Source organism: Gavia stellata, chromosome 2 (assembly GCF_030936135.1).
Source record: "Gavia stellata isolate bGavSte3 chromosome 2, bGavSte3.hap2, whole genome shotgun sequence".
In the NCBI taxonomy this organism is placed as follows: Eukaryota; Metazoa; Chordata; class Aves; order Gaviiformes; family Gaviidae; genus Gavia; species Gavia stellata.
In genome coordinates this window covers 25308989-25333567 of record NC_082595.1, presented here as the reverse complement: position 1 = coordinate 25333567, position 24579 = coordinate 25308989, and the positions used below count along the sequence as shown (strand labels likewise).

Below are 24579 nucleotides of genomic sequence, written 5' to 3'. Positions count from 1 at the left end.
ACTGAATTCATAAATAGTTTGCAGTCTGCTAAAAATGATTGAACTTCACAGCTGTGGAAGCAAGCTTATATTCTCCCTGTGCAAGTTACTCTACTCAGCCACCTCTGAGCAACCAGCTCTATGATTCTTTAGCTTGCCCTATTCTAAGGATGGATTACAAGACTTGGCATTTTTATTTGAGTAGATGAATAGGAAACTGCAGGATGTGAACTGTAGGATGTAAACTTGCAGCATGTTAGCTGTTTTATGATAACGGCCTCTGTGCACATCCTTACGCTGCTATACTTCGTGGTAAAGGTGGTGAGTCTGCCTCACTGAATGATTATTCCCCTTGCACGTACCCTGAGATGGAAATACCAGGTATTTGCCTTCTTCCTCACTGAAAGAGCAGTATGTCAGTGATGTGCCAGTCATAGAAGCATACATGATGCACATTTAAATAACAGTTTTGTAACATTTCCTTAGCAAGAAACAAGTTCTGTTTTAACAGTGAGTAACCCCTCTTCCTTTGCTGCAGCAGAACAGGCTGTATATAGCTGCATAGCCCACAAGAATGGAGAGAGACTGAGGAAGGACTTCTGAGGGAACTATGATGGCATCAGAGGACAAAAAATTCTACTGCATAAATTCTTACTCTTCCCCCCTTTATTTCTGAGAAAAGGAGGTACTGCTTCCCTCAGTTGTTGCCTGCTCACATCAAAAATAAACAAGGAGTACAAGACTAGCTTGCAGCACACGCATTGTCTAAGTTAACATTATAACATTATCTTCTGTGTTGCCACAAGAAGAAATGCTATTGCAGTGATAGAATATTGGTGTTTGTTAAAAAGCTATGAACTTGTGTCTCTTTTTTACTTGTAAGAAGTTAATCTTGTGGATATATATGATCCTGAAAGTGCAGATGCTTCTGAACTGAACCTCACAAGTACGTTGAAATTATGCCACTTAGGAAAAAGGTTAAAATGCATGTCTTGTGAAAATTTACCAGTTGAAAGCGGAAATGCCTTATTGAAATATACTGCCTGCATACATCTCTACTTATTTCCTTTTACTGTGTTAGGAAAAATAAACTGGCAAGATTTTCTCTCCTGTTAATACTGCAGCAGTAACACAGGTAAAATGAGTGAGGTGAAACCTATTGTCTATTTCATAGACATAGAATAATTAGCAAGTTTTAGTGATTTAGTCAAATTTTAGTCTTTGCGAAAATTATATTCAGACATTGTAACTGGCAGTAACATGTGACAGTTAAACGGAAGTCTCTTTTCAGATTTCCTCTTGCACCTGCATAGCAAACTGTTGGAAAAAAGTTTAAGCAAAAGCATTGTGGAAGTTATGATATGTGATAAACAGGGTTGACAATTTACTGGTTTAATTTAGACCTAAAATGTGACAACCTGTTGTACAAGCTGAACGGAGATTCACTCATTCAAGAGATTATCCCACACGGATTAGCGGTAAGGATTAATAGGTACAATACATTTTGTTAGGAGTGGGTTTCTGATCTAAACGAATGGCAGAAAGTAGTCATTGGTACAGTACCTGACACAAGGTATGCATGCATGGCACCACAATTTATTTTAGGGTTTTTTTACTGTTACGTTGCCATCATTGTAGCTTTTAGTTTTTTAACATTTGTTTAATAATTGACATTACTATCTTCAAGATTAAAATGAAACAGAAGAAAAAGGTAGCAATATTAATTGCATTGTGAAGGCATTTTTTTTATTAGATAACGATGTTAGGAAAGTGGTTTTGTTTTCTGTCTGCTGCCCTGGAAATAATTCAGAGGAAACTGAACTTGGCTCTGAGTGTTGTATATTCTGAAATTAACAGATGGAGTAAATGTGATTTTAATGATATGTCATTGTTTGAAAATGTATTTTATAATATCAAAGCTTATTCCAACTTCATAATTTCAAAAGAGAAATGTTGTCATAAACAGCCTTATGCTAGTTGGACAAAAATATAATTAATAATAACCTTTATTTTACTTAAACAGAGTTCTCAGATACTCAGAAGGCTGTTTTGGAATTTGGGACAGGAAACTGTTGTTCATATCTAGTTGAAAAAAGAAAAGTACTATTCTCAGGAGCATCCAAAATTAGGGCATGATATTTTATTTATTTTTTTTTAATGGAATGCTATTTAAAATTGTTACACTTGCGACTCTACAAACAGCTGTTGATGAGAAAAGCCATGATGACAGCTGTTGATGAGAGGCCCATATCTGGGCCTCTTTTTTCTAATTTGAGATAACTTTGTACTTCAGTAATAATTTTGCCAATTTTCCTCTTCTTTGAAGACAGCTTGTCATCTACTGGGCAGGTGTAGCTGTCCTTTGTTTCATTCACCATAGTACTTAAATTTTCATAGGCCTTTCTCTCAGTCCTAAGAAACTCACTGCATGTAATTGTTCTAATTCATATGTATAGAAGCTCATGGAGTAGAAAGCAAGACTGGACTCAAAAACCACGTAACATTTTTACTGTAATTAATGGTCTTTGAATCTTAATTGTCAAGTTGTAGGCATCAGCTCGAAGTTAAACATATCCCCCCATTCAGGCATGCCATTCCTGGAAGTTCAGAACGTGTGTGAGGTATTGTATCAAACATCTCATCCTCATTTAGAAAAAAATCTTGGACAGGTACTCTTCTTCACCCTTCTCTAGACTCCTAAGTGGGGGTTGCACATTTTTACTTTATGTGCTGGTATTTCAGGCACAATTTCAAAAAAGAAGTAAGCTAGCTCAGGCAGAGAGTATCATTCAGGTTCAATTAAACTGCTTCCAGTGTCTCTGCTAGCTTGTTTACAATAAAGCTCAGGTATTTGTGCAAAGCACCACATCTTAGACATTTTCTTTCACCTGTTGCTGAAGAATTCAGCATTTTCTGTGAATCAACAGTTAACTATACCCTTGATGAGCAGTAGTAGGGCAATGGCCATGGCAATATGGTTCTAAACATATCTGATAAAATAATATCCAAAGTATTAATCCTTCTTTTATTGCTTGCTTATATTACAGTCATGCTTTGACTGGGGGTTTGCATGTTCTGGATAGGAAATAGAATAGCAAGGAAGTGGTTGGAAGGTGAGGGAAAAGCAAAAGGGATCCCGGAACCTCCTCATACTACAGCATCCACCGTCAGGTGACGTTCATAGGAGCTTTTTTCTTAGGAACATCATATAGGATTCCAAAGGATAAATTAGTTTCTTTCTTTTCACAAGCAACTATTGTCAATTTTCTTAGAAATAAATAAAGAGATTGTGGGAAGATTTTGGTGAGTCTGGACAGTCACAAAAAGGCAGTTCATGAATCCAGACAAACCTGACATTTGAAGAGCTTCCTGAGGCAGTGCCATCCCCTTCAATTCCTATTTTTTTCTGTGCTGGAGCCCCTGATTAAACACTTCTGCACTGTTATTTCTAGTATTTTGGACCAATAAATATTAGAACTAATATAAGAACTCTCATACTGTTAGTTGCTCTACTTTTATCACTGCTTACTGTATTTGAGGGCAATTACTACTTTTCCTTTCCCAGAGTATGTAGTATTCACCATATTTTGCAGTGTGCCGTGAAAACACAATAGGTCAGCAGTGACAAAAGTTCATGGTTTTTATTTGATTTTGAATTCATGAGATCACAGAACGAAACAGTAAATAATAGTGATATGAACATACCAGGAGTTATGCATAGCAAAGGTATTTGTCACAAGTTTTGTGATCTGTAAAATTTTATCCTATGTAGGCCTTCAGTGAAGCTAATCCAAATACATCAGAGCTAAATTTTGTCACAGAGTAGTGAGAATTACTGTGGGTTTATATTTTACAAGGGGTTCTCAACTATAGATGTTTCCTGCAGCGTATTTGCCATCTGACCCTTACCCATTTTACACACTCTCTTAATGCCAATTATAAGAAGTTCACTACTATTTTGTGAATTTACCTTCTTTTTTAAAGAGTTTACTCTCAGCATGTAATTAATGCTATGTATTCTACTGCAAGAAACGAGTATGACTTTTAATGGGGTAGGTAGTACTGTTTATGTAGGTTTGGTTTGCTCTCCTCTGTCGTTATCTATTGTACCTTTCTATTTTATCACTAGATGGCAACATAGCAACACTCCATATCAGAAGTTGCTATAACCAGAGATGGGCTTTTTCTATTGCATTTTTCACAGCAGAGCTTAAATAATTCACCCCACCCCACGAAATGGGAACATATGCATTCTGGCAATTTCAGTAAATTGTTTCTTAATGGTGTGAGTTCTGGTATTACTTTTTTCTATCTTATTAACTGCTGCTTTTCTAGACAACTGAAGTGCAGAATAATCAAGTAAGAGAAAATAAATTCGCTTTATAAATTAAGAGTCGTTTTTCTTCCAGGTAAGGAAGAGAGTCTATTGATTCATCTGAATCATTTCACATATGCTTGGTTGTTTTGTGGAAACACCTTTTATTGAAGCCAGTGGCACTTGTGTTCACATCTACAAGAACAGAATTTACATCATTTTTGCCTTTCCAAATATTTCATTTACTGAGATAAGTCTGGAAGTTAATACATCTGTTGATAGAAAAGCACTGAAGTAAGTTTGTGGTGAAACAACTTGTATCCAATAATCATATGCAAGAGTGTCCGTAGCATCCCTCTGGAGAGCACTGAGCCCACAGACTAATTCAAATTCTAGCCAGACTGGACAGGATGATTATTACTATACAGGGTATGAAAACTGAAATTTCAAACTCAGTTTCTCAGGAGACATATTTTCCAATGAAATGAGAGAAAAAGAAACAAGACCAATCTTAACTGAGCTACCAGCTTCTTTTGCTTTTGGAACCTTGGACAGACTCACAGTTTTCCTCAGTATTTGGTAAACAGCCAGTGAGAGGCTCTTAGGCTTCTTAAGACTCCTCTGAAACTCAGCAGCAGCTTCTCAGGAAACTCAGAACAGTTTGTAAGAATAGGAATAGGTTCTGTCCTGCATCATGTTTTCTCCAGAAGCCAAAACTAGAAAGCTTATACTCCTCCCAGATCTGCTTTATACTGAGCTGAATTTTTTGATTCTTAAATTTCTGTCAGCCCTGCTGTATCCTGATGTAGTGAAACAGAACTGTTGGGGCCTTGATATTTGAACAAGTCATCTTCAGAGATGCTGGCCTTTTGCACCCCGTCAGATCCATTATTATCCTATGTATTTAATAAACGAGTCGTATTATGCCAACTGAAGTTAAGGAAGTAATATTGGAAAGCTGTGCAGCTACTATTAATTGAAAAGTAACAAAAATAATTTCTCTGTCTTGATTAACTTGCATTATCCACACTCTCTGTTTCCTGGGAATGTTCATCAAGGAAACCTCTTAAGTTTCAAACTTCCTCTGGACTAGAGCTGTGTTTGGATCAATGTATATACTGTGTATATACAGTGTATATACAATGTATATAAAGTGACAGTATGCTACGTACCTATAAATGGGAGGACCACACAGATCATTGATCTCTGTAAGGAACCCATCAATGAATGGATTAGTAGAATTAATTAATAATTCTGTGGAGTACACTGAGCATGGGCAAGTGAAGCATATAAGCATAAGCATATAGAATTACATAATATGGGTTTTTTATCTGATTCTCTAAGTTAGTTGCTTACCAAGCGTACTAACATTTTCTGCTTTCAGTGCTTAGAATATCTGCATTAGGGACGTATGTGTAACTGTCAATGTGATGCGTACATACACACATGCTGAGTATGTAAGAAACTAAGAATTCTTCTTCCCAAAGACTTAGAAATTCCCAAGATTCATGACTATTTCTGTTGTCAGGTTTGCTAGTCTGCATCATTTACGATAAGCCTATTCCTGTACATAGGTTATCTCTTTTAAGCCCCATTTTCCTTTATTGCTTATCAACACCACTCTTGCTGAATTATCAGTGGCCCTGATCATTGCCTGCCACAGGGTTTGGTATTAGTTCTTGTTAATCTGTTTTCCTCTACACATTCCAAGTAGCTCAAAGGAGGGAGGCTGTGGGAAAGGTGGGGAGAAGGTGTCCTCAGTAATAGCGAAAGCTGTATTATTGCATGGAGTTATAAAGTTACAACCATTCATTTTTAACTCCAGATACTCTCTTCTCAGTCAGATCTTTCAGTCATGTACAGTTTCCAGACAGCACTGAGATAGGAATATGCCTGGGTTTGTAAGTTTAGAAGTTAAAGTCCAACTGCAGGCAAATTTTGATCTTTTTCTCCCTGATTTAATTCCATCATCTATCTTCTGGAATTAGAACAGAATTTGGAAATAATTTTGTACCACTGTAGGTGCAGTTCTAAGAATGTGACATTAATCATGTAGCTGTATTTCTTTCAGTCAGTTCAGCTGACTGAAGTTTTAATCTTTCAAGTTTCTCTGTTTGTTTCTTCCCTTTCCAGATTATGGACTGTTGATGTACCTGCAATATCTGGTGACACTGTAGCAAAAATACATGGAAAGCCAACAGTATTTCAGGAATGCTGTGTTCTAGATACTCCTTTTATAATTCCAAGGCCCAAAGAATCATTTCCGGGCAAGGAAAATTACATCTCACTTTGCTCCCCCAAAAATAGTGACCTGTCCATTAAATGGTCTGCATGTTTTCCAACAACAGCAGCTTTATTATCAAATTTGGGACTTTCTATACGAATGATGGATTCAAAACTTACACAGAAATAAAAGTTCCCTCAGATGCTTTGACCCAAGGCCTAAATAACAATGTAACCAATGTGGGTCTAACAGATAAGGGAATCATATTTTTAATAAATGGTACTTTTTATAAATGAGAAGCTAATAATTTTTTTTTAAACTTGGAGCAGAACACAAGCTTCCTGAAAGTGAAATAACTGGAATACATTCAAGATATTGGTGTTCATCTGTCTATCCAGTGCAGGTAAGTTATCTCTAGTTCTCATTTGACATTTAAGATATGGATAGTCTTCATTAAATGTCTGAATTAATCTATTTTAGATACAGTCTTCAGTGATGTAATGCTGGCTTTGGAATTAGAAATGACCAGACAGCAACAAGTTTATTTAAAAAACATTTTGAAATAATGAAATAAGGTCTGCACACTGTCTGTGGCTCTCACTGTATGAGCTCATGCAGCCATATGAAATCATTTCTAGGATCCAGCTTAAATTTGTAAATTAATTTCAGTGAAGCTCTCGTAATTACATTAGCTGAAAATGTATCCCAAAACATCTTGATTTCTTAATGTACATCCTTGATATAAACTTCAAGATAAGTTACTATTTACCTAATCACTGTGTCATTTTTTTTTAACAGAGTAGAAAACAATTAAGTACTTTGGCAGCATGGACACCTACTGAGTTTTATCTTGGATATAATGAAACATTTAATAAAATTTGAGATACAGAAAACTTAGTGAAGTTCTTCAATTTTCCAAACGCTGCTTCTTTATCTATAAAGGCTGTTAGCCATGACTCAATCCCATCTGAAATTGCTGATCTGTAGTTGCTGCAGCTCCTCCAGACTTTTTTTTTCTGGCACTTTATAATGAAGACACACAATTTTGGGGCTTAAGAAATTTTTACTTACCTGTTCCTCACAGTTCTGTTATGAGGATGATATACATAAATGCAGCATTATCATCTGGGCTGCTGGGGGATGACGTGAGCTTTTACTACACCTACAAAAACAACATAGATAATGGATATTTTCAAGTATCTGGATCAAACCTTTCTCTATCAGAAATGTCTCAGGGGAGCACTATTCATCAGATTATTCTTGGTTAGGTATATTATATTTTAAATAGTTATTAAGGGTTGTTTTTTTCTTTAATGAAGTGATAAAAGAAATTTCAAGCAAGAGATCATTGAAGCTACTTTTTTGTAAATGACAGTAGTAGAATAATATTTATTCATTTCATTGGTCTGTTAAGACTGAAAATTAGTATTTTTAGATGGACAGACATACCAAGAAGAGAGTTAGCAAACTGTTATTCTTCAGGTATTGTTAACCTGCATCCCTATCAGTATGATTCTAACTGGCACCCCCTATTCAGTATGATTCTAATAAGAAAACTCTGGCTTTCAGCCTTAGCATTTGTTACAGGAAGATAACTTGATTATTTTTGTCCAATTCTGTTTGACTAGAACTTTAATGGCATGATAGCTCTGATTTTTCTCAAGAGAAGATGACTGAAATGGCATGACAACAGCAGCTTTTTCAATACATCAAAGAGAGATTATTTTGCCTTTCTAAGGCACTTACTTTCAGATTATAATCACAGCATCATATTGAAAATACCTGGAATTCCCAAGTAGGACACAGCTGTTATTAAGAAAAGTCTTGTTACTCATTATTCCAGCCTCAGGAAACCCCGTCAAGTCCTTTCCCAAGGTAGTTGCTCATCTTTAGTTGGCTATTAAAGGAGAATTCAACTGAGCAGGTCCCATTCACTCTACAGACAATGGTATGTCTTTTTGACTACTTGAATCACCTGGTAAATGTACAAAAGTCCAATCTGAGTTCAGTGGAGCAGTGCTGGACCCTACCACTAGCTGTGTCCTACAAAATTGTTCATGAAATGTGAGAGATCTTATTCTACAGTTTTGAGCTGTTGTTCCAATCAAAAACTCTTCTGAGAGTGCAGGATCATATAGAAAAGCCCTCTCAGGCAAAATTCATGAGCTCCAAAGGCCACAATAAATATTCATTGGGACCAGGCTTGCAACACAGGATCACAGATTTGTTTAGGTTGGAAAAGACAACTTTAAGATCATCAAGTCCAACTGTAAACCTAACACTGCCAAGTCCACCACTAAACCATGTCTCTAAGCACCTCATCCACACATCTTTTAAATACCTCCAGGGATGATGACTCAACCACCTCCCTGGGCAGCCTGTTCCAGTGTCTGACAACCCTTTCAGTGAAGAATTTTTTCCTAATATCCAATCTAAACCTCCCCTGATGCAACTTGGGGCCATTTCCTCTTGTCCTATCACTTGTCACTTGGGAGAAGAGACCAGCACCCACATCTCTGCAACCCCCTTTCAGGTAGTTGCAGAGAGTGATAAGGTCTCCCCTGAACCTCCTCTTCTCCAGGCTAAACAACCCCAGCTCTCTCAACCGCTCCTCATAAGGCTCATGAAGCTATCAGTCAGGCTTATTGGACACTCAGTCTTATCTACTGATGTATCTTATGTGACGTAGAGGATGGATCCTAGCTTGGTGATTGTTTGAGAGCCAAGCTTATAATTGTAAATACAGCAGCAGCTGAGAGACTACAAAGAACAAGAGCAGCTAGGCAGAGTATGGCAGAACTGCCAGCCCAACCATTGCACAGTGCCGGAGTCCAGGCCAAGGGTACTGGCAAGAAGACTTCCGAAGAGGAATTAATAAATATTTCTGCTAAAAATAATAACCTCAAGATACCACAGAAAGGCATACTAACAGTGCCATGAGAGGAGGTCAAGTGATAGTACTGAAGCCGTTTTCTTGGTGGTCCTTTTCAAAGAGAAGTCAGGCTTATGAAGGCTCACAGAAGACTATACCTGAGTACCATTTATGTACTGACTCAGCAAGAAGAAGCATGAGAAGGAAACCCATTAATCAATCCTCCAGTACTTTTTGTTGAGAGAGAGTTTCTGCCTCATGACCACTGCAACTTCCCTAGCCTGACTAGAGCTGATCCACAAAAGTCTTGTGTTACTACCCCTGGCATAGGCAAGAGACAACTCTGTCCAATGGGAAGGCAGGCTGAGCCTCTGGCCTTTTTTCTTGGGGGACTGTGGAATGTTTAAAATAGAAGCGCACTTTAATGTACTGTAGCTATAAACACATCTGTATGATTCAAAATCAGGTCCAGCAACATACCCTACATGAGGTAATGATTGAGCTCAAATGCAAAACCACAGTGTACAGGAGATGGAAGCAGGTGCAAGCCACCAAGGACATGCAGGGACAGAATTGGGAAAACCTAAGCTTGGCTGGAATTGAAACTAGCAAGGGATATGAAGGGTAACAAGAAAGGCTTTTGTAGGTGCATCAACAGCCTAAGGAAGAAAAAGGAAAAGATGGGTCCACTGCTGGATCAGGCTGGAGATCTACTGACTAAGGATAAAGAGAAGGCTGAAGTATTCAGCACCTTCCTCCCTCAGTCTGTTGACAAATTCTGTTTTCAGTCTTACCAGGTCTCCATCCACATTAGTAAATTTTGTGGGGAACAGTAACTACCTGCATTATCAATGGATCTAATTAGGGACTGCCTATATAAGCTGGACATGCACAGCCCACACGATCAAACAGGATACCTTTAGGACTGCCAAGAGAGCTGGCAGATGTCATTGCACGGCCACTCTGTATCATCTTTGAATAGTTGTGGTGATCAGGGGAAAAAGGCAAACATCTCAGCCACCTGCAGAAGGAGAGAAGGAAGACATGGGAGAAATATGGGACATCTTCATCAGTGGGATGAAATGCACCCTCAGCAAATTCACGAATGATACAAAATTGGGGGCAGCAGCTGGTAACCTGGAGAAGTGGAGATACGTCCTCATGACTTTGAAACAAGTCAGTCTGTTTTCACCATCCCTTTCAGATTATACTAGTTTAAGAGAGCCACATCTAGTTTTCAGAAAGGAATGGACCATAACATGAAAAACAGTGCCCAATACAGGGGCTGTAAAATGCATCTACATCTGTGCCAGAAACACAGTCAACAAAAATAAATACACCATTAGTGGATTTGAGAAGTAGTGTTTGAGCCATGTGGTTAGGGACAAGAAGATAAAAGGTAAATGAAACTGTATTCAACCATGAATCAAAATAATAATAATAATAATAATAATAATAATAATAATAATAATGGATAGTCACTATTATTTTCTGCTATATTTTCTGTTTTGCTTGCTCAGTCATTGTCTTCACCAGAGGTGTCTCCAAGAAAGGATGATCTCATAGATACCTTCAACAGGGTTTTGGAGTATTCAAGGAAAGACATAGCAAACATCTGATTCTTGTGCAGAATTAATTCTAGAAACTGTTGCCTCCAGAGTAAATATTGGAGCAGTATTGTCTCAGGAGGTTGACTGTCAGAAGTCCAGTCTTCAATACTTGAGTTGGAGAAAGCTTGCTCAACTTCATGACTCTGATGTTCATTCAAAGTTGAGTTAAGAGCTTCCCTCTTCCCTCTGTCAGAACAGCCTGTTCTCCAATAGGAGTTCCACTCGCTGCTCATGACTTTGGTAAACTGGACATTTGAGCTTATGGTGATTTGGTTTGCTCATTCACCTCTATGTAAAGGTGGTCACCTCAACAAAGCTTTAAAAAAAAAAAAAGATCAAGGCACTAATGGTTGGTCTTCCATGTACAGTGGTCTGGAACTCATTCAAAATTTCAGTCATATCTGAATTCCATTAGCATTAGGAAATTAATTAATCTGTGTTCTTTCTAAACTCCCTGTAGTTTCAGGGCTGAGTTGGACAGCACACAGATCTTAATCTGAATGGGACCAAATTATTTAGACAAACTCCTTTTTCATTCTTTCTGTATCCAGAGGAATGAAAAGCTCAGAAAACTCCTTACAAAGACTATTCAGCTGAATAGCCGCTCTACAGGATTAAATGAAAGTGCTTTCAGAGATTAAGGTATACTAATCAGAACTGAAAATCGTCAGACATCCACAAGCAGCCACCTGGATTTGCACCTACAATGCCATTGTAAAAGCATCTATGAATGATAGTGTTTCTTAGAGCAATCTTTTTCTTAACATACGCTAAGTCCATATTAGCTCTGGATGTGAAGGGGATTCTTCTTGTTATCACCATTAGTATGTTTTTTTATGTATACTGACAAAGAAAAATTGAAGGGCTACTTACCATTAATCCAAGTTCTTTGAGATGTGTATGCCATATGCCTATTCATCTTCTACCTCTGGCACAAGGCCTCACAGAGCTGTTTAGATCTAGAATTATGGGGTTGAGGGGACTTCAGAATACATGGTGTGGTCTCCTTTATGTCCCTGTGTGCAAAAAGATGAAGTATGAGCATGCTTCATGAATACTGCTCAAACCATATGGCTTCAAGTACTAACAGCACATGCATCCGTAGTGGCAATGGGCCTGTGGGGAGTATATCTTCAAAAACTCTAGCTAGTGCTGAGTAACTTCCTATTTTCTCAGAAACATTCCTGTATCTGAAATTTATATAATTACCACCAGACATTTCATTATTACACAAAACATTGTGCAGTATGGTTAGTATTTTAGAGTAGTCAATCATTTGGTGAACTAGTTTGTTCAGTCATGGTTTTATTAAAGACACTGGTATCCCCCTTCTTCATATGAAATCATACATGGTAACAACTGCTAGAGTTAGTAGATTGAAATGTATACAGTCATTAAAAGCAAATAAAGGAGTTTCCCTTCCTTCTTCAAAATGTACTCTTTATATCTATTCAAAGACCCATCTTCTATCCCCATGACATCCAGATTCTTAAGCAAAAGAATTCCAGTTGACAAAGGAAATGATACTGCAAGATCCTGTGGGTTTTTTCTCTTTTTTTTCTTTTTAAGTGGGAGTGAGATTGAAAGGGCAAAAGATATGTCTGTCAGCCACTAGGTGTAGCTTGTCAAAAGATTTCTCTTTAACTTGGGAATGTATATGAATGAAGTACATTTAGATATCATATGAGAAAGATAACAGCTATAAGAAAAATTAATTTGAAATAAATACAGCCATAGTCTTTTGTAAATTTACATTACACAAATGTGTATTCATTCTGCTTTTCTTCTTACAGACTACTTTGGGAATATATTGATAAAAATGAAAAATAACATCTTATTTGCTGCAAGAACTGGTTTGAAAGAATTAGTAAAGCTTCCTGTGTGGATAAGCAGAAAGAAAAACATGGTCCTTTATTTGAATCCATCTGCTAATGTATACATGTTATTAACTGATGGTTCTAGAATATACCACCAGACCTATCCTTTGGAAATTTAAATAGCTCTACATTTAGCTCTGAAGATTCTTGCTCAATTGTTGCTTTTCAGCACAGCATGGATTTGAATATCTACTATCTGGACATGGCTGATGAAGTGACATTTTGGTCTCTGATAGCTTTTGAGGAGAAGGTGGCTGTAAGTACACCTCTGGAAGTCTACAGGCCACACCTACTACGACTAGAAAAAAGCAGCAGTTATGAAGTTTTTCATGGGATTTGTGTTAAAAATGAGGTAAGGTTTTTTTTAAAGTTTCTTTCAAATATAAGTTTCTTCCTACTATATTTTGCTATACATTTTCATTTTCTGCTGTATTTGGGCAATATTTGGGATGGTCTTTACGTGTATGTAGAAGGAGTGGAGAAAGGCTTCTTTCCACATGCATTCACTGCTATTGAGACTTCACAGCGGAGTATATGCTCACATAGGTCCACGCAGATTAATTTTCTATTAATATAGCTAATATTTAAGTGTATTTGCTGGATTTTAAATTCAATAAGAGAAACCATTACTTAAAACTATAAATTAAAATAGCATATTAACTAAGTTTCATCATACCAGGTCAGCACTGTAAATTTGTAAATTAAATACACAATTCTGCAACATTAAGAAGGTGGATTGCTTAATAAACATGAACAATTAGTTATATAAGCTGGAAATCATCTGCCCTGATTTAGACATATGGAAAACATGTAAGTATCTTTTAAGTGTTTGTCAGCATTTCATCTTGTTTATCTGCCCCTTTCCATTCTGCTGCTGCTATGTTTCATGGGTGTCAACATTTGGATGTGTAATGATCCAGACATATCAAAAGTGTCTCTCTTGTGCTTGAACAACTGCTAATTTAGCTGTCTATACCATAAGCATAGCATGTTGTGAAGCAACTGCTATTTCTGAAAAGTTTAACTCCTGTCACTCTCTACAAGTTCACACTTTCCTAGGTATCTCAGAAACAAGGCTCCATTATCAAGCCCATAAATGAGGCCCAACCACTAGTATAAAACCACTGACCTAAGCATGCCTGTTTTGGCAAGGCTTAGGCCAGGTCCTGGACTAAAGAGCTAGGAAATACCAAAAATAAATGGTGTAGAGGAAAAGGATCTGATGAGAGATCAGCTGTTCTTGCTTGCTATTCATATGGCACATGCCTCATCCTCCTTCTAGATGCAGCATTGTGGTTCTCACTGATGAGATGGGGTGGGTAAAGTTTTTCCAGCTCTATCACCATCTATGGCATGATGTATCTTTGCAGCCTTCTTTGTGGCAGATTCATTTCCAGTCATGTCACAGACATCACTGTTTACCTCTAATATATGTGAGAATGCCTGGTCATGGAGTGCAGCGTGTGTCCTTATTGTGCGTGGGAATGTCGTTGAAGGAAAATTCTTGTGGTGGCTTAGGTGATATTTCCTTCCCTGTGTTGTGCCTATGAAGAAGAGAGAGTTGAGGATTTAGGTAGCTATATAATTCTGCTGTCCAGTGACCCTGGCTCCTTGATCTTCCTTTTCTTTCCTTCGTCTTCCTCCCTTTCCAGCTCCCACCCTCTCTCAGGGAATTCTAATCCTCCTCTCTGTGCTTCTTCCCCACAAAAGGCTGAGAGTGGCGTGTTTGCAATAGTGACTGATTAGAAAAAAAGGATTTCTTTTTTCTTCTGAAGCTGACTGTGGGATGCAATTGCATATGGTCACGTCCCCTTAAAGACACTCCGTTGTTTCACTACAGCAGTGTCTGCAGTAGAAGCTAGTAATTTCTCTTCTGTGAAATGGAGATCTTCGTAAGGAAGTGGAATGTGTGATTCCAAAAAGAAATTATACCAAATCATTGAGGATGTCTGTGTGAAGCAAGGGAAAGACAGGAGATAGGAATGAGGGTGCTGAAATGTGCAGTCCTTGCAAGCATAGCACACTGCAAGCATGACAGTGCTTTTATTTTCAGATGTTTCAGGAAGGAGCTGCATTGCTTAGGATGAGAGTAGATCTCTTGGGTGCCTCTTCCAAAGGAATCTGAAGAGTGTAAAACTTCTGAGAGGTTCAAAGAGCACAGGCTTAGTCTTTTGTGCTAGGGCATTTGTATCAACTAAATGAAGGCTCTTGGTTTATGGGATGTATCGACCTATAGTTCAGATATCTAATTTAGGGTAGATGAATCCCAGATACACTGTTTGGGCAACCCAGAACCACATGAGTAGAGAAAAGATTCAGCCTCTCACTTAACATAGGCACTGTGGGGGACTCATACAAAATATGTTCCAGAAGTAGAATTGGACATTTTTTTCTGATTCCCCAGATATCATGACAATACCCTTTATGTCACTAGAAGCATCACTGTGGTTTAAAGTTTTTTATTATTTTTTATTCTCTTTTAGACATTCACATTTTACCACCAAACTGACTATACTTAGAAGCCAATTATAGAAAGGCATTGTGAGTATGAGAAGATTTATACAGTAGATGTTGAGCTGATAATGTAGTTTTGATAAGTAGGAATTAAAAGTTTCATCACTACTATACTAACTGCCCTAACAGTTATTTCATAAATTATATAATATAGTTAATATTGCTAATGTGAAAATATTGCTTGTTGCTGTAATACTTCAAGAAGGGCCATATGCAGCCCACAATGGACATGAGTCACATTAGGGAAAGCAAATAAAATATTTATAAAATATAAAATAGATAATCCTGTTACAAGGGGTTTATAAGGGTCCTATTGACAGAAAACCATGCACATTTTACCTAATACATAGATTCATTCCAAAGTTTCTTTTCACTCTTTATGTTCCAGCTGACAGGCTTTTCAGCATTTATATTTTCCTGGGTGAAGATACAGCTGTTGAACAAACCTACATCCCAAGGTTATATTCACTGATGAGGATCTAAAGTTGGAGATCAATCCAAACTCTCTTATCATCACTTTTGTTTTAGATTTGCATACAGATTTATTAAAATCTTCTCTCCACCTCTAAAAGTGTTATTGATACTCAAGTTACTCGGGAGACAGTTCTGACCTTTTTCCATACTCTTAGCCACCTTTTTTCAGAAATGCAGATGTCCCCTTGACAAGCAAGATGCTGTTGTCTTTTGTATATGACAAATAATAACAATAATAACAAAAAATAAAACCAAAAATAATAACAAATTGATAGCCTACTGCAGGCTAAAAAAATGTCTTCTCTCATTCGGTAAGCATTTTCGCAAATATCATCGTAGAGCCTTTCCAGAATCTGAACCTTACATTCCACATATAAACTAAGAGCTATTCTTCCTAGAAAGATAAACAAGAGATTACTGAGTGTGGTACATAACTGAGCCACCTGATTCTTTGAAGGAGATGACTTCAGCTACTGTTAAAATAAGCACCTCAACATGTAGCCTTAGTACAGTGCCCTGGAAAGGACCGAATGGGATTTTTGTATGTATAGGAAAGAGAATATGAGTAAGAACTAAGAAGATCAGTTTGCTTTGGTGCATAGTGTTGATAAAGCTGAGACTAATATATTTGTGTCCAGTTCTAATATCCCCTGTTCAAAAGGAATGTAAAAATACTAAGAAGGCTTTAGGATCACAAAAATGATCTGTTAAGTGAAGGAAAAGTTTTGCAATGTGATGCCTAAGAAATCAATTTGTTTCATGTTCGATAAAAAAAAGTGGCTATTGCCCTTAACATTTTCGTAATGTTTGCAACTCTGCACAAGAAAATGGATGTAATTTAATGTCAGGCTTAAGTGTTCCATCAGGTACGCTGTAGAAATTAGAAAGGTGTGGTTTTCCCAGTACACAATGGCCAATTTAATCTCTGTGAGGTGAAGGTGTGTTTGGTTTCACTCTCCTTTGAAGCGTCACTTAGAGCCCAGATGAATATGGTATCGGATAGACTAGTTAGGAAAGTGCTATTCCACAGACGCATGGGTTGTGGGACCTTGTTCTTATCTTTAAAATTAATTCCAATTCCCCATTATTTCAGAGGCTTCAAACCTTCATATGTCACCTAAGAACTGAAATACTTTAGTTAACTAAATTTACTGTGCTTTATTCAAGAGAATCTGGATGTAATTAAAATGACCTGAGATACTCAGAAAGCAAGAGTAGATGTCTAATAGTCCTAACTACTATGATTTGTATGCTTTACTATCAGCTTTCCTTTCTTTGTTCCCATAATTACACTCATTATATTCTAGAAGTTATTTTGCCAGTCTCATGTGTACCCTTAAAGTGGTCTGACAATTGGTAATGAGCTCAGACTCTGTATTGTGTTTTGTTTTGAACAGCTTCTTTTGCTTTCCATCCAAGACAAGATTTTTACATTTTCAATTAGGTAAAGTATCCAGCCAAAGATCTTGGCAAATGATCCATGAAGAAGGCTAAACACCCCAAATGGCCATTCTTACTTGACTTCATCTTTGAATCAGCAGTACTGCAACCCACATTAAAATCACTGGCATTGGAGCTCGTATGCCAGGTTTCATTCCTTTTTTTTCATCCAGATACTCATTCATTTGCCAGGAATCATGAGACATTGGTAATGCCTCCTTCATTTAGTTGAGGAAGCCCACCATTGCCTTAGGATACCAGATGATTTTAAAACCTTCTTCAACAATTAGCAGACTTCACACTTGGGTGAGTTGTCCTGCAGTCCTCTGGATTCTTGTACCAGATATCACCCATGAGGATCTCACTGCCAATGAATGAAACAATCTTAAATCTATCAGTAAATCTATCATTGGCCGAGCCCTACATCTTGCACCCCCATCTGCAAAGATACCAAGTCTTGGCAGAAAATACTATATTTCTCTTTAGCTACAATGGTTATCACCTATGCCATTGATAGTAACAGTGATGCATAAAAAGCAAGCACATATTTTCAGTTTGCTCTGTGCACTTGGGGAGAAGGATTGTAAGGGACTGGATGCCCAGAATTAGCACACGTATTCCTCTGCCTCCTTCTAACTTAGATGGTTGGACTTGATGATCTTACAGGTCTTTTCCAACCTTAGTAATTCTGTGATTAGCAAATTTTTCAAGCCTACTTTATGAGCAGAAATTACTTGTGGTTTCTGAGATAATTCTGCTTGTGTTTTGCTCAAGCACCTCCATGCAGTCAAACCTGATTGTTTTCAGGCAGCTAGCTTCCCTAGTCACTTTTGTGATGTGAATCCATCTTTGAGCCCTTCATTTAGGCATGTTTGATTATTTCAGACTTCCTCCTCTCTGCTCCCTCCCCTCAGCATGCTGTTCAGTTTTTCTTCCCATATCAGCTTGTACCTGTAATGGTGGCAGGATCCTCAAAATGTCTCTGTGTCTATGCCATTCCACCCTTTTCTTCCTCCATCAAATCAGTCAAAATGGATTGCTTCTTGGCAAGTTACAGAATTCTTGCAGCTGATTTTAGCCCAGGATTCAAGGACAAAGGTCTTTATGTTAATATACTGCAGTACAGAGCCATAAAGACCCCGTGTGCATCTGATGATATCATCACTATGCTCTGCATCAAAGGACAAAGTAGCCTGATTATTCTTTTGTCAGAAATGGTTGATCTTTAAAAGTTTTGAATCAAGCTTCCAATTCAACTCTAATGTTCTCCTTCAAGGAGTGCTAAAAATGCTCATGAACAAACCTTGCCATTTCAGAATCTCAGATCACAGATGGGAAATACAATCAGCTTTCTTCAGTACTGTTTGCAAGGACTGATGATTTTCTGAAATTGATTCCTTTACGGAAAAGTACAATAGGAGCAGCCAGCTAAGTATTCTGTTTTAGGGCTACCTGAGTCAACAGTCTCTGACTGATAGATTTGAGCTTCAGTGCTACAGTAGGTCAGTAGGTTGTCTTATGCCTTTCATCTTATCTCAACACAAGCCAGAGTTCTGCAAAAACTGAATTCAGCTACGACGTCTGTAATTCTGCTTATTTTCATCTTCTTAATTCCAGATTCTACTGCACCTGCTAATGGGTTAAATAATAAGCCCAAATCTCCCACAACAGTGATCAACCTCCCACCCAAACTTAACTTTTCTGCATTTCACAATGTGGTTTGTCTGCAAACTAAAAAAAAATCTTTCACCCGTTCACATTTTCTAAGTTGTCTTCCCTATCTCCCTTTAATTGGGCTTGTGTTTATCTATAAAGACCCATTTCACAGCAATCATTAATCCATCCTCCCAAACCAAAATTTATTCTAGCATTCCAAGAGAACTAGTCCTGAAACTAATACTGAAAAATGTAGTCTGTCCTTGGATAGCTGCTGTATTGTTACAAAAGTAACCAGAAGGTCTAATGAAGTCACACTTGTTTCTCTGGAATCAGTAAGCATTTATAAATCACTGACTGCCAGGACTGACTCTCAGAGTCCCTCAAACATCCACCTGTAATACCACAACGATACCTGTATTAGTACAGTGGGAGTAAAATGGGACACTGACATTGTAGGTGATGTGATAATAAAATAAGAAATAATAAGTAATAATAATAGATGCCTCTTGCCTCCAAATGAAATTACCTTGATATTGCTGCATTTCACTTTGGTGTTACTGGTTTATTTCAAAATAAACTCTAACACAAATTCTTGTTTTGGATGGGGGATTCTTTAGTAGAAAATTAACCAGCAATGTTATGGCAGTTGAACTGCAGCATAGCATCTTAGAAAATGCATGTCAATTACAGCATCAGGTAGGCACTGTAGCTTGATAAGGTAATTTGAAACAAAAAATACAGTAATGATGCTTCTCAGATTCTTACGGCAAATCCTGACCCACTGCCAGGAGGATTTCACTGCAATTCCTACCCTTCCAATTAACTAACATCATGTAAAATAATACAAACACTAAGTAGAAATGCAGAAGAGAGGAAGTTCACAGTACCGTATTGATGAAAAAGTGTCCAAGATGAGTAAAATGTGAAACAGTTTGGGGACAAGAAGGAAGCCATGGTACTGAACCAGCGTGCCGAAATGGTGCAATAGCCATTATTCCCATTAGTAGTGACCAGGCTCCTCAAAGCACATGGATGAGGTTCATTTCTGGAAGGTTTCCTGGGTAAACTAAAGTTTGTATTTTTTTCAGGTATCTTACTTTTATGTTGGCTGCCCTCCAGGAAAGCATATTGTTGTTGAGAGGTTAAGTTTTAATCATTTATTTACTTCTGGGTAACTAGTTGAAATAAATGCTAACATAGTGGTATTTTTAGCCTCATATATAGCACTTGTTAGATTTATAAAATGTTTCTTTTGCTGCATAAATGCATAAAAATAACTGAAATGTTTATTTTCTAGAATTAAGTACAGATCTATATAGCTTACAACTTCTGAGGAAAAAAACGAGCAATTTTTTTTTTTTTTATAAAATATCCAACTTTCCATAATATTATCAATTCTCATTATCATCCCTGGGAAAGTCAGCATAATGTAAGTATCCTTTATCCTGTCTTGGGGCAGTGGGATGGAGAAGATGATCTTCTGCAGTTTGTTCAGCCTTATTTTCCTATAACTCTCTGAATTGTTTACATCCATGATTAGAATTACAGTATTATTAACTCAAACTTCATTCTCATACTGAGATTTTTGACATATCAAAGAGTTCAGAAAAGTAAAAGCATAAACAATAGATCTCTTTTACCTTTAGAATTAATTTGAAACTAGCCTAAAATTCATCCCCAAAGCCAGCTTTTTCATATTTTCTTTAAAAATTCATAGCCTTAGAAAATTTGGTAACATCCTGAAATTATTGGGAAAGGGTTTTTTGTGAATAGAGTTCAGAATACCAAAATAAGAGATGAAAAAATGTTGTACAAATAATGATAATTCTTAAAGCGTAGAATAATGAAAAATCATTTACATGTTTGTGCACTGGTGAAGTATTAAATGAAGCTAATTTATACAGATTATTTTTTCTTTGTCTTTTATATCTGTAGATGTAGTCTGTCAAAAACATAATTTTACTACCTACAAAATACCTGGGTAAGACACTGTATTAACAGCCCAAAGAAGACCAGGTACTTTGGACATAATGTCATATGAAACTAAAGTGCTATATTTGAATATGTATCACTTAATATAAATTGAGGCTGTTCTGATATTAATGTTCCTACCATCTCTTTCTTTTGTTACAGTACAGACACAGTACTTACTTACGAACTTAAAGTGAACTAGAATTCTAAGTATTCTCTACCAGAACATCCTGATTGAATCAAGGCAGAAAACTATTGAATTATTTTTTCTTTTCTCAGTTTACTCTCTGAAATATCTGCAAAAGCATTACCTGTACCTGATCCAAACTGGTTAATGGGCATTTGCTGTAGTTCAGAGTTTCACCCATTGTGCTGTTAAATGGACAGTGGAAAGAAAATGGGGACTGTAATTTTTCTGTTATCTAAATTTTTAGTTACTAGTTCTGGGTAATGCTGATAGCAATAGTTGGCTACAAATCTTTAGAAACTAGTGTCGTTTTTAAGTTGATTTTTAGTAACATAAGGAAGTTTAAACTGTATAGTAGAAAGAAAGACTTGCTGCTTATGTTTTTAAGTCATGGAGAAGAGTGTCATGTTGAAATCTTTCTGACTAAACAATTGACACTATATTACATCAATATAAATAAGAGGTTTAATCATTGTTGAATTTCTGGTTCACTAGGAAATTTCTGTGGAACCCAACAGATGAGGACCAGGTAAGAGTTACAGGTTTCATTCTAGTTGGGCTGAATATGAAAAAGAGAAAGAGTGTGACATTCAATATCTGAATAAAACTTCTCCTTTTTTAGACAGCCTATTATGATTGGGATAAATATGGTTGCCTAATGGAACTTCATTATGAAGACTATTTCCAACCTGTTACTTCCTTGTAAGTAGGCTGCTGATAAGTTGTGAGGCACGAGGAAGACTTCTTCTACCAAGGTCATGTAGAGATGTGAAGCTGCAGAAAGCATCCAAGTCCAATGGCAAGAGCAATGTTATCAAATCTTTATGTTCCTTTTTGCACATAGTACAGGACGCTTTGGTTTCAGTACTGTAATTGCAAGACACCTTAAGAAGCCTTAGAGTAAAATGTCTTGTCAGCATGCTGCCTACCTGTCTTACCCTCCGCAGCGGCAGCAGCTCTACATGCTCACTGATCCATGTTCTGAATACAAAGGCTGTTTGTGTGCTGGTGCTGTTTTATTAAGATGTCACATTCCACATGTTTTACAGATAAGATGGCAATTCATATGTTATAAATGTTGAAGCAAATTTTATATTATGGGAGATGAAAGGCAAAACTGACTATGGGTACAGTTCATTCATGAAAGCAGTAAGCCATCTACTGAGAATGTAATTGAAATGTTTTATGTATAATGGTCTACATGCAAAGTATGACTGTTCTTACACATGCTGAGACCTCTTCCAAGCAGCAATTCTTTACTATCTATTCAAATTGGAAAGTTTTGGTCTCTCTGTTAATTCTGCTAGAGCTCTGATAGCTCTGACAGCTCATTTCATGCCATTTTTTAGCCTTGCACAATTAGGTTAAAGATTATTCTATGTGAACATTAATCTGCTTTTCCCACTCTCTTGATGGTAGACTTTTGAAGAAGCAAAGCAGACTCAACTCTCCTGCCAGCAAACTGTTCTATTAATGGAACCGTAATTAAATCTCTGCATCTTTTAATTAGAAAATCCTTTGACTATGGGACTACAAGCCTCTTCTAAACCTGTCCACTAAGAGCACATCTTCAACCACCATTACCTTGGCCCATTAGTGTAGGTGAGTCACTTCCTCATGGCTGACCTTTTTTCTGGTTTTCTATGAAGATAACGTGACTTTCAGAACACACATAAAACTCCTACCCAAGACTTTTTTTACTTTTATTTAGCCAAGGAAATGCTTGCATGCATCTTTTTTTCCTAAAATTCATTCTGCAGAAGCAACCCTTCGTATCTTATATGTTAGTGTACCTTCTCTATCTATATTAACAGGACAATTTTCTGACTAACAGAGCTTACATACACATACCAATGGTATGAATGTAGACAATACATATAGACAATACAACTTAACAATTGCACAGGAAGTGACCTGTTTTTATTTTTGCTGTTTTGATCAGATTCCCGTTGGAAGCCATGCCAGGAACCCACAGGTGTTATGAGGTTGAAAGAATGTAAAGAGAATGTATGAACCATGACATCTGGGGTTTTTACCTTCAAGCAGCCAAGCTGGATGGGAAAAAACAGAGTATGTACTGTAATATCCACAGAACTAATGCTTTGTCCTGTCCAGGACTTTCTTGTCCAGGACTTTGGCCATAATTATGAAGCATCTTCATGCCCCTTTCAGATTGAGGAAATTATTTTCTGAAGATTTTCAGAAATAAATTCTGAGGCATCTTCCAAGTTCTCTATCTATTTTATATTCTGTCTCTTCTGTCTAGTAGTAGCCTTGAGATCTGTATAACAGAGACTGAATATGATAAACTGAACACAGACTGACTTACAAATGTAGGGGCAGAAAGCTCTTTAAGATTACGTCTTTAGGAGAAATACAGTTACTGTAAGGACTGATGTATGTGTTTGGTAAATTATTGGCAGTTTCTTAATAGCTCTGGCAAAGGACTGAATTATATAATTTGTGTTCATATGGACATTTAATTTATGCTCAATTGAACATTTACGTAGCAGAATCTATTAATCATTTTCAGCCACTACTTGCACATAAAAAAACCACCACACCGAATCTGTGTTTGTGTTTAATTGCTTTTCAAATCTAGTTCAAAAATAAGTAACTAACTCTTTCATTGTTTCTGTTCAGAATTACAGATCCTGTTTTGCATCTCATCAGAACAGTACAAAGGAAGGACTGCATGAGCAGTATCAGATTTTAAACAGCACTTCAAACAATTACATTGTTTGGGCTACTAGTCATAGTGCCATTTATGTGTTCAGAGTGAGGATATTAGATCAAAACTACAGGTTAATGTCTTTTTTTTAATGTGATAAAATGTAATGATGTGCGGTGAAAATGGATGAAATGCCTACCACCGATATTTTAAAAATATTTTTGCTCAGGATTTCCTTTGGCTTTGGGTGCTAACAATATTTTCACTTCTGCCTAGCTCTAACTTAGAAATGAGGGTGTTATTTCTCAGAATCCTTCACTTTTCCATTTTTCAGAATAATCCACAGCATATATACTGAGTACGTAATCTGAAAACAATGAGGCATTTACCAAAAAGAACCATACTATTTGTAAATAAACATAGGTTATCTGAAAATCTTTGAAAATGTCCTATCTTACATTTTACAAGAACTTACAAGAGGTTTCCTTCTATTCAAGAATATTTGTCTCCCCTTTACTTCAAATTCACAGTTTCGTATTTCAACTTTTATATACACTCCAAATTTTTAAAAATAAATTTATCTGTATAATATTCAGTGTACTACCCCACATCTCATATATTTTGGGAACATAGATAGACCTGTAAATTCCAATAAGAAGTCAGTAAAATAAACTGGTATGTTCACGTTTCCTGGTAGCTTACTTCTACTACCCAACCGTACACTTGAAACCAACAAGTGTAAGATTTCATAACCTGAACAAAGGTCCTGGCACAGGAGAGAGTTCT

General features: G+C 36.9%; 1 protein-coding gene across 1 annotated transcript; it reads left to right on the top strand.

The window, feature by feature from the left end:
- Positions 1–6834: 6834 nt before the first annotated feature.
- Positions 6835–23945, top strand: CATSPERE (catsper channel auxiliary subunit epsilon; the record flags this gene model as incomplete). Its single annotated transcript, XM_059827815.1, is given in 8 exon segments — positions 6835–6921; positions 7317–7489; positions 7491–7527; positions 7529–7669; positions 7671–7781; positions 20053–20105; positions 22172–22271; positions 23766–23945. Coding segments are annotated over 8 exon segments (882 nt in total), but the record flags the coding sequence as incomplete, so codon positions are not given.
- Between the last annotated feature and the right edge of the window lie 634 nt (positions 23946–24579).